Source organism: Cottoperca gobio, chromosome 11, assembly GCF_900634415.1.
Source record: "Cottoperca gobio chromosome 11, fCotGob3.1, whole genome shotgun sequence".
Taxonomy (NCBI): Eukaryota; Metazoa; Chordata; class Actinopteri; order Perciformes; family Bovichtidae; genus Cottoperca; species Cottoperca gobio.
Genome location: NC_041365.1, coordinates 11347012 through 11358992, shown reverse-complemented (window position 1 = coordinate 11358992; position 11981 = coordinate 11347012). Strand labels below are relative to the sequence as shown.

The window sequence follows — 11981 nt, the reverse complement described above, 5'->3', positions numbered from 1 at the left end:
AGTTTCCATTCCACCTTTTTAAAAGTCAACACATGCTTCGGGTTTCGTTGGCAGATTAAAGTATTTTAAAACTCGTCTCATAAAAAAGGTTCTTCTTTTATGACAAAATAATATAACACGTAAATATTGTTTGTGTTCTGTGGAAAAAAATTAGTTTTCTCATTCAGCAGCAATAAAACACATTTGGCAGCTGTAATGTGGTGTGACCTTGTTCTCTCTCTATATTCAAGTGCAATTCAATTGATATTTGATTTATTTTTAGGTGAACTATCAACAATGGAAGCTCCCGATCAACTTGAACAACGGCCAGGTGAAGCTTTTCCAGAAAGGTCTGTATGTTGTCATGGAGACAGATTTTGGCCTTAACGTGCAGTATGACTGGAACGAGTACCTTGCCGTCACAGTGCCGGGCAGCTTTTCCGGCAGTGTGTGCGGCCTGTGTGGCAATTTCAACAACAAAAAGGAAGATCTCTTGACCCCCAGTGGCTCGGTGGCCAGCAGCATTGCAGCGCTGGGACAGAGCTGGAGGGTTCCCGGCGTTGAAGCCAGTTGCGTAGATGGATGTGGCAGCGAGTGTGAAAACTGTCATCTCAGTATGGTTCAGAAATTAGAGAAACAAATCTTCTGTAGCGCCCTTATTAAAAATTTTGTAGAACTTCTAGGTTGTCAACCTGCCATTGACTCCAGCATCTCGATAAGCACCTGCATGCTTGACCTCTGTAGGGGTGAAGCTGTGAACACGTATCTTTGCAGCACTCTTCAAGGCTTGGCTGATATCTGTCAGAGGTCTGGGGCCAAAGCAGGTTCCAACTGGAGGATTTCTACTCAATGCCGTGAGTAATCCAAAGTTTAGAGATCACACTGTAAATACATGTCAATAAAAAAAGCTAAGTTAATTTACTCCAGAGATACTTGCACTTTAATTAAGTATTTTCTTAAGGAGGGAAATATTGTTAGTCTGAATACTGCTTCCACCACTGATTAAATGTGAATAACTGAATTCAAACTGAGGATCTGTCTTCTCTTTGTCCACACAGCTACACCCAAGTGCCCAGAAAACAGCAACTATGAATTCTGTGGGAGTGGCTGTCCTGCTACATGTGCAAACCCAAACCCTCCTACAAAATGCAACGTCACCTGTGTGGAGACGTGTGTCTGTAAAGACGGCTTTGTGCTCAGTGGCACCAAGTGTGTCCCCAAGGCTCAGTGCGGCTGCTTGTACGAAGGTCACTATGTGGAAGCCGGAGCCTCCTTCTGGGGTGATGAGACCTGCAAGAAACGCTATACCTGCTCCGCTGGTGGAAATTTGTCTTACAACGAGACTAGATGTCCGGCCGGGCAGCAGTGCCAAGTGGTGGAGGGGATTAGAGGTTGCTATCCGGTCAACTACGCCACGTGTATGGTATCTGGTGACCCACATTTTGTGACCTTTGACGGGGAGCGTTACAACTTCCAGGGCACCTGTGCGTATCAGATGGCTGGCGTCTCCTCAAATCAAACCAGCCTGGAACATTTTAGTGTTGTGTTGCAGAATAATGGTCAAGATAAGAAGATCGGGTCCGTTGTCAAGCTGGTGGAGGTCAAAGTGTACGGGTACACCATCATCATCAGTAAAGATAACCCTGCCGCAGTTGTGGTAACGTATTTTACCCAAAAAAACCTCAAGCTTGTAGAGCTACAACTAACGATTGTTGTTGTTATCATAATCAGTTACTGGGCACATTATTTCCTATGTATTCATCATTAAAGTACAAATTACTTAATACTTTTTATTTTTCATTATTATTTTTTCAAGGTTAACGGTGAGCTCTCCAACCTCCCTATGACTCTGAACAGCAATAAGCTCCAGCTTTACAGGAACGGCTGGTTTGCTGTAATCGAGATAGACTCTGGAGTGAAAGTGTACTACGACTGGAACAGTATAGCATTCGTCACCGTTCCCAGTAAGTACATGGGCGCGATGCAAGGTCTTTGTGGCAATTACAACCTCAACCCCAAAGACGACATGCAGATGAGAGATGGGAAACAAGCCGTCGCTTCTGAGGAGCTCGGTCAAAGCTGGAAAGTCGCCACGATCCCCGGCTGCGTAGACGGCTGCAGCGGCCCCTGCCCCAGCTGTAACACCACTCAGAAAGAAACCTACAACACCAACAGTTACTGTGGCATCATCAGCGACCCTGCAGGCCCGTTCCGTGACTGCCATTCCAATGTCGACCCCACGGGTTTCCTCAATGACTGCGTGTATGATGTCTGTCTTTACCAGGGAAGCAGGAACATGCAGTGCAAGACTTTGACCGCCTACACAGCCGCCTGCCAGCTGAAAGGTGCCACAGTGTACTCCTGGAGGTCAGCTCACTTCTGTGGTAAGGACATTTACTATTTATCAAGTCAAATTCTTGTACATTTCATGGACCATTATACTGTTAAAATAATTATGATCCTGCTTACTTCCTAGATGCTCAGTGCCCATCAAGTAGCCAGTATGAGCTCTGTAGCAATGCCTGTCTCAGGTCATGTTGGGAATTCTCAAACTGTGGAGCTCAGTGCATGGAAGGATGTGTCTGTGATGAGGGTTACCTGCTGAGTGGTGGGGAATGTGTGCCTGCCGACCAGTGTGGCTGCTTATATGAGGGGCAATACTACCAGCAAGGACAAGTCTTCTACCCCGATGCCCTTTGCCAGAAGGAATGCACCTGTAACGGCACAGTAAGGATGACATGAACGGAGAGTATGAAGGAGTTGTCTGGGTTTATTTTTTAAAGATTTGTTTGGAGCAATGGGAATGCATTTTAACACACAACAATTATCAATCGGGTATGTCTTTCATATTAGGTGCTGTGTAAGCAGTCCTCTTGTGGTCCTTTTGAGAAGTGTGAGATGAAGAATTACGAGCGATCATGTCAGCCTTTGAGAAAAGGAGTGTGCTCCATCTCTGGAGATCCACATTACAACACCTTTGACAACACCACCTATGACTTCCAAGGCACCTGCACCTACACCGCAGCTGAAAGCTGCCACCTAAACGGCACCCGGCTCACCTACTTCTCTGTGGCGGTAGAGAATGAGAAGTGGTATAGTTTGTCCAAGAATCCCAAGGTGTCAGTGACCAAACTTGTAGCGGTAGAGGTTTATGGAACCGTCTTGATCCTTCGCAAGAACAAAGTTAAAATGGTTTGGGTAAGTAACTAATATCGTCATTATTTAAAGATTCTACAACCCATATTTTACACTAACAATTCATCAAATGTCAAAGTGAAAATAATGTTACAACGTGAAAGGGGTTGAAGTGAATAACCTACAGAGAATTATCTCCTGAATCTTCTGCTCCTCTCTGCTTTACGGAGCTCTGACAGAGTTTCTGTTATGGTTCACTCTCACTGCTCTATTAGTATTACTGTGGCAGAAAATATGTGTCAAATAAGAAGAAATGATGGATAATTTAAACAAATTAATTATTTTCTGCAGATAAATGGGGTCCTACATCACCTTCCACATAGCCTCCCCAATGGTACAGTGAAGGTTTATCAGGAGGGAGAAAATGACATCATTATGACCGACTTTGGCCTGAAGGTCACGTATGATCTGGTCTACCACGTCACAATCACTGTCCCTGGAAACTACAGTGGTAGAACTTGTGGTCTGTGTGGCAATTTTAACAATGACAAAGCAGATGATTTCCAGCTACCAGATGGAAACGTGACCAAGAACTTCCAGACCTTTGGAGCAGCGTGGAAAGTGCCCGTGCCTGGAGTAGTCTGTGAAGATGGCTGCAGCGGCGACCAGTGCCCCAAATGTGACGATTCTATTAACAAAGCTGCAATAGAGGCTGAATGCGCAGTTATCACTGATCCCAAAGGTCCGTTTTCCGCTTGCCATGATGTAATTGATCCCACCTCCTACGCCAGAGATTGTGTTTATGATGTTTGCATATCCAAAAATGATCAAAGCATGCTGTGTCACAGTATTTCTGCATATATGTTAGACTGCCAAGACTTTGGCACAAAGATTCAGAACTGGAGAAGTGCTTCCTTCTGCCGTGAGTCTGCTACATTTTTATTATCTGTTATACATTTGCTATTAAAAAAACAACAGCTCTTAACTTCTATTATTTGTTTACAGCTTTTACATGCAGTGCTGGCAGCCATTATGAAACCTGTGTTCTGCCTTGTACTGCTCCATGTCCTGGTCTGGTTGACACCCTCACATGCACTACGACTTGTGTTGAGGGCTGTGCCTGTGCTAAAGACTACTACTACAATGGAACTGGCTGTGTGCACTCTGACCAGTGCAGCTGCTATTACAATGGCCAAACTTACAAGGTGAGAAGATAATATATTATTAATGTATTACAGGTAGATCTGATAAACTACAGCTGCGGTTTTAAGATTACATTATTAATGAACCCAGATGTTGATAGGTGGTGATAGCCTAGTGGTTGTGGTACACCTTCCAAACCAGAAGGTTGTAAGTTCAATACCAGGTCTGCCACCATTGTATCCCTGAGCAATGTCCCTGAGCTGCTCCAGGGAGACTGTCCCTGTACTTAGTTCAATGTAAGTCACTCTGGATAAGAGTGTCTGCTAAATGCCCTGTTATGTAATGTTAGTCAACTAGTTTGTTACAATGCTTATGGAGAACAGCAACACGCAACTTTAAATTACCTTTATTAATACATCCATAATAACATTTTAAGCCTTTTTAGTTTGGAATTATTTTTGGACATTTTTTATTCACAGGGCATCCCATTTGTTATACCATTCCTCGTTTAATAATTTCCAAAACTTAAAAAGACCAGGTTTGGATGCCACAGTGTCACATGACAGGGGGCTTTGAGTATCGATTTACGTCACAATTATTTAAAAAAAATGTTTACGGATCTGGGTTTGTCTCATCTGTGTCCTCCTGGAGGCATAACTATCAAAAAGTAATAAAGGTTTAGATGATAAGGTCATTTAATTTGGACTAATTTAGCAATTATGGGCTAAACATATCTATGTAATCACAACAGTAAAACATTTCTCCAGAGGGCAATGCTGTTTCTGAGAAACTTTACCCCGGCCTGATACATGTCCTTATTGCCCATTTTAGCATTGACCTAAGCTTGTGTTTTGTTGCAGGTTGGAGAATCCGTTATCACTGATGACTGTCACAGGACTCACACCTGCCAGGCCTCTGGAGTAGTTCTGTCCAAAAACATTTCATGTGACCCCAACGAGAGCTGCTTGGTCAAAAAAGGCGTGATGGGCTGCCACATTCAGCAATGCTTTTTGGACGCCAATGGGACCCTCACTACATTTAATGGTGAAGGTGGTATCATAACAGTGCCAGGAGTCTATGAGATAGTCCAGAGTTGCGACATCACTCAGACATCCTACTGGTTCAGGGTGGTGGTGAAGTTGGAGATGTGCACTCCAGGTGTCAATACAATTGTGGCTGTGTACGTGTTCTTCAATGAAGTGATGATCACAGTCAACAACAAACATGACATCTGGGTAAGTGTCTAGATAAAGATATAACATTAATATTACCTTAAAAAACAAATGTGTGACTATAAAGTGTTTAATATGTGTTAACAGATAAACGGAAAGGCGATGACTCAAACCAGGTTCACCCAGAACGATGTAGAAGTGGTGGTTTCTGACAATACAGTGAGAATTAGGAGCACTTCCACCCTTCAGGTGACTTTTAGTTCAACTAATGAACTCGCCTTTAGTGCCAGTGACAAAGTAGCTGACATTGTATGTGGGGCATGTGGGACGATCAGGCCTACTCACACAACACTACCAGATCTGAGAGAGAGACTGCTGGTCTCTCTTCACGGGCCGAGTACTGCCTTCACCTCACTAAACATTGGGCAGTGGACGGCTCCTGATTTTCCCCAATGGTAAGTCACATGAATTACCTCAAAATTAGGACTGTTAGTAGAACGTAAAGAGTAGATATAGGCAACAAAAATTTGCATCAAAACCACAAAGAACAGGAATCTTCATATTTTTCTACAAACAAAATCTTACAAAAATAAATCATACAAGTCAACCATAAATCAGACATCAACTGCACGTTCATTATGTCACTTTTGGAGATTTCTTGCAACTTAGATTATTATTATTATCAGTTGTCAATATCATTATTCCTCTTGGACTATACTATATGCAGATGATATAATTATTATTTATTTACATTTGGCTTCATTAGCCCAAATGCCAACTGCACAATTTGACAAATTCTTTTTCTGTTTCTTTTTCAGTGGTTTGTGAATTTCTGCAAAAACTGCATTGATTAAAACCCTTCAGCTGCTCACCATATCCATGTAAACTCCATTCCTTTCTACGTTTCAACTGTCAAACTTCTGAAAAATATGTTTGTCTTGTCAAACATCTGTAATAAAACAGCTCCAACTGATTTGATATTTTGGTTAAATATAAATGTATCCACCACTTAAAATGATAATGATATGCATTGTAGTGTATACTCAATAAACACTTTGTTTAATATCTGTCTCTTATGTGTAACTGTCTGTGTGATAATCTGAGGCAACCATTGCATCAAGTTGCTTTTTTTAAAGTGCATCTGAAGTCACATCCGGTCATTCATTTGTGCCATCAATTTTAATGTAAACTATTTTTTATGTAATTTCAATAGTTTCAATAGCTGGGGGGGTGTCGGTGTCTGTGTTTGGTTGACAGCAGCTCGCAGGCTATGCCACGGTAGGGGAACAAGAACAAGTAAGAAAACTTATGTCTGTCAAGGGCAGACAGTGTTTTCTAAGCAGTACTATTGAAGAATAGGGGACCACAACAGCATCTAAATACACAGAAGTACAGTTAATATCAGTGAAACGTGACACAAAGACATGTTAGTCAGTGCGACTGTCTGCTTATCCAAATATGGTTTAAAATAAAGTGATTTGATTGTTCGCTGTTTGAAAAGGAGGCAAATTAATGCAAAATGGAGAGCCCCATTATGACTTAAACAATATAGAATATAAATGTATCCGTTTTGGTTATATTTTCTCTCAAAGAAGAATGCAGGATGTGCGATTAACAGAGCAAATATGTATGATGTAGCAGAAAAGAAAAAGAAACAGAATTTCATTTCAGTTGGACTTGAAAATAAAGACACCAGTTTCTACAGCACACTGTGATAAAGTCTGTTTTTGTTCTTTAAATAATATACAATATATCATATGATGAACCAGACGTAGGAATATATATTTGTGATGATTGAACAGATTTATATAGTGGTTACCACAAAGGCATTGTAATAATTCATGGAGAGAATTTGATTTGAAGTTGGAAATTACTTTTTTCTAGAACACCAGTGTCAACATTTAATATGGCGTGCTGAATGATAGGGATATGATTATATATTTACTTTAAAAAGTTGACATTTATTTGGGGTTATTGAATACAAGATGAAATATTCAAAACATTTGTTTTCTAAGAAGAACCATAATAAACTATACAAGTTACACTACTAATTAATGCAGTTTTCTATATCTGCTTGTCATTTCATCAACCCAAAGACATTTTTGTTGTTGGATTCTTTATATTATTTGATGTCTTTATATGCATAACTCCAATTGCTTTATGAAACTCATACTCTGAACCTTTTAGTAATTGTATTTAATGTTGAACATGAAGTTTATTATGCAATTATTTTACAAATCATTTCAATAAAAGCTTAAGAACTTTAATTACCCTAACACCATATTTCAAATAAAGCTTTTAGTGCTGATTTATTGTTGAATTTTCTGCAGATCCTGTTGCGTTGATCTCTGGGTGTTGAGAAGATGGTCTTTATTTCACAACTCACTGCAAAAAGAAAACAAGTTAACTTTTCACATATTCTTTAAAGTGTGGATCCACCAGACCTCACATTGTAATAGTATTCAGAAATGTCTTATTGTTTCTTTCCTACATGGATTGCTTAATATGTTGAAATATACTATTTCTAAAAGTTGTTCTGTTATTGAGTCCACTATCTCATGTGTAAACATGTAAATCAGTTCAGCCTTATTTCTGGTATTCAAAACCAGCCTGTATTTTACTCACCAGGTAGGGAAGTCCTGTGCAGAAAATGAGGCCATGTACTCCTGTATTATATCCAGCGAGAAGCCCATGATGTCTCCGAAGAGCAAGAATTCGCCACATGCTCCGCACAACTTGTCTGCCATGCTGTCACTTACAGTTACAATGAGCTCCTGGGAGTTGCTGTAAGACAGCTGGAAGTGTGACGTCTGCTCAATAATCACGGTTTTCTCATTGCGTCTCATAAAGATATTATTTCCGAGCAGGCTTTGGTTATTCACCTTTCTACCATTGACCTGTAAACAGCATGAGATTCATATTTTTTACTGTTTAATGTGATATTTAGATACCAAGAACAAGCTAGGAGACAGTTAGCTTAGCTTGGCTTAGTGTAAAGACTTGACTTGGCTTTGACCAAAGGCAATTCAAGTCCAGCACCAGCACCTCTAAAGCAAACTAATAAACACATTGTATTTTGTTTGTTTAATCCGTACAAAAACTGTATAAAAGTGTGCTGGACTATTTATTGGCTGCGGGGAGCTGTGACTTCCTGGAGTTTCTGCAACCTCACAGTGACTATAAGCCTCGAGGAAGTCCCTACTCCCAACCAAGAAATGTTCCCGCACATACCCTGAGTACCAATCGTCTCATCAAACTCTTAAATAGAAAGCAAATAAGCATATTTCACAAAAATGTTGATCCACTCCTTTAAAAATACCCACCCATGTCTCCAGTTTGTCAGTAACGGTGACACTCAGGTCATTAAAGTAGATGTAAACAGCAACAACGCTCTTCACACCGGTCAGAGTGCACTCTTGGAGCTTGGCCACAACTCTGAACCAGTCAGCAGCTGATTCATCACAGTGTGTGATGATCTCATAAGCCCCCATGACAGAGACAATGCCGGTGATGCCACTAAAGAGTGTAATGGAGCCTCCGGTCTCCATCCGACACTGTTTGGGATGGCAGCCAAGGACACCACTGTTGACCTGGCAGTTCTCTGTAACACTGCATGAAAAGTGCTCACACTCGACTTCACCAGATGTTGTACAGTTGCAGATCAGCTGGCAGTCGTCAGATAGCACAGACTCGTCAATCTAAAGAAGAGAATAAAGTAATTAACAGTATATTAGTCTGAGCATAGTACAACCCGATATTATTGTACATTTCCAACAATTCAATGCTGGTGAGACAACTTTACAAAAAGCATAATTTTTTTTTACTGGATACATTGCACTGGCATTATGTGATATACTAAAGAGAATGATACATTTTTCATAGTGACATTACTATATGTAAACCTCTCTGATATTGTAAATATTTAGTTGGTGTAAACATCATACAATGTTTGTATATGTATATAAATGGAAGGTTTGGGTGCGTTGAGTCCACTTGCAAATTGAACATAATTTAATTGCCCGTTTCTGGCAAAGGCATTAACACAAAATGTAACTTTGATAGAAAATGATAATCCATCAATCAACTTTATTCGTCACAAAAAAACTTGATCCCTTTAAGTTTCTGATATAAGTGCAGACCAATAGCTTCCTGGTAAGCAGGTATTCAATCTAATAACATACAGTATGCTTTGGAAACTGGACAGAGTGTTACCTCACCTTATAGGTATGTCCTTTGTAGTAACAACTGCAATCCTCTAGGGCAACGCAGTCAGTCCCATTGAAGTAGTATCCTTTATTACAGGCACAGCCTTCAGCACAAGAGGTGGGGCAGCTGATAGTGTCGGTGAGACCAGGACACGGAGAGTCACAGGTTTCAGAGCAGATCTCGTAGTGGCTGTTTTCAGAACAATTAATAGCTGCAAAAGAAGCATATTAAGATTAACCGAAGCCATAATTGACCTTGTATGCAGTTTGAGGTGTCGTGTCAACAGTGTTGGTCTGGGGGGCAAAATGCCTTTAGGGCTGAATGGGGATTTTTTGCTGAAGTACCGTGAGTGGCACTTTGATGAAAATTGGAATCAAGGCTCAGTGCTGGTGCCGTATCCAGGTCTTATTATACATCCATGGTGTATCCTTGACCTCTAAAAGACACGCTAAGTGCTTTTCTTTCCTCATTAAATATCTGAAAACATGATTTTTTGTTGTTGTAATTGTGCATTGTTTACATCCATGTTGACTAGCTAGCTGTCCTCATCTTCCCTGCCTTTGTTTCATTGAAGAACTATTGTAATGAGTCTTGGCGCATTTCTGCCATCAACTCTCAATCAGCAGAATAGCGTGAAACCACATACAAAAAAAACGGCACACACTCGTAAAGACAGGGCTCCATAGTGCTACTAGGGGGCAAAAAATCAGTACCTTTAATAATTTTTAGGTCCCTATGACGATAATGTGAGATAGAAAAGCGCAAGATGAAGATAAAAAGATCATAACATTTAGCCATCATTCATCACACAGACAAAAGTACTTACGGCAGAAAACAGGCGTCCTCCAGTTGTCAATTTTCACTCCAAAGGTCTGACAGTCAGTCAAGTATGCTGAGATGCTGTTGCAGAGAACGTCACGGCGTCCCTGAGACATGCAGACGTCGTAGACACAATCTCTGTAGTAAGATTCAGGCCATATTTTTTTGTGGCAGGCAGCAAAGGGACCAATAGAATTTTTGATAATTCTACAGTCATCCTCAAAGATTTTCTTTAGTGTGCTGTTACATTTGGGGCACTGGTTGCCACTGCAGCCATCTTCACATACCACACCCGGGACAACCTTTTTCCAGGCCGCTCCAAAGGTCTGGAGGTCTTTGGTAATATTTCCATCAGGTAGCTTGAACGCATCTGGCTCTGTGTCATTAAAATTGCCACACAAACCACAGGTTTTGCCCTTGTAGTTTCCAGGAACAGTGACAGTGACTTTGTAGATCATGTCATAAGTCACGTTCAGGCCGAAGTCAGTTATGATAGTATAGTGAAAGCCCTGTTGGAAGACTTGCACTTGTCCCTCATTGAGGTTAAAAGGAATGGTTGTCAAGGTGTCATTCACCTGGAGAACACAAATAAAAAAGATCATCTATGCTTTATTTTTATATATTTAAGTGAATTATGCTATTTTTAGCAATACAATTCCTTTCTATTATCAATAGAAAGTCAGGGTTTTAATGAATGAACAATCTATGAACAATGTTACTAACCATGATCATTTTAAGTTCGTTCATTCGGAGGACCAGGGTGGTGTCGTACACCTTCACAGCAACAAGCTTGGCTACAGACAAATTTGGCTGGTCTGTCTGTGTCCACTTCTCATTCTCCACTACCACAGAGAAGGCTCTGAGCTGTGAGCCCTCCAGATGGCACGATTGAGCTGCGGTGTAGGTGCAGGTGCCTTGGAAGTCATAGGTATGGTTGTCAAAGGTTTTGTAATGTGGATCACCTGTGATTGTGCAGGTTCCATTTCCCACCGGATGACATGATCGAACATTCTTGATCAGCGCACACGTCTCAAACAGCCCACAAGCGTGTGATTCAACATGCATCTAAAGTAACAGAGATATTTTAGAACAGCTAAAAGGTCAAATGTTGTAAGCAAGTTATTTGCTACTGAATAGCCCCTTTCCTACTGGACAAAACAACCCAATACATTTAGGCTTTTGTGTTTAGTAGGAAAAGTGACAATCGGCATTCATTCCCAGGACACATTACTCTTCAATAGTCATGGGTATTTATCGGCTCCAGCTCTGATCGACAGTGATAAAATATAAAAAAAATATAATATAATATTTTCGTCCCTTTTTACGGCGCGATGCAATGTCACGAGTGAAATATAACATAACAAGTGAATATATAGGCTAATAAATTAAATCAACAATTATAACAATTCATTAATGTACAAAACATACAACTCTGGTTTGGTCTAAAATGAACCCTTAATTCACTGAGTTAGTTGTGAAAGAAACAACCATTATTTGCTCTCCTCTTTAGCCACCAGACTCCAGTCA

General features: G+C 40.6%; 1 protein-coding gene across 1 annotated transcript; it reads left to right on the top strand.

Moving 5' to 3' along the window:
• The first annotated feature begins 595 nt into the window (after nt 1-595).
• LOC115016044 (IgGFc-binding protein-like) lies at nt 596-2477 on the top strand. Its single transcript, XM_029443710.1, has 4 exons — nt 596-833; nt 1038-1636; nt 1796-2346; nt 2456-2477. The coding sequence occupies exons 1-4, from the start codon at nt 596-598 to the stop codon at nt 2475-2477; spliced, it is 1410 nt and encodes a 469-aa protein (XP_029299570.1).
• Nucleotides 2478-11981: the final 9504 nt, after the last annotated feature.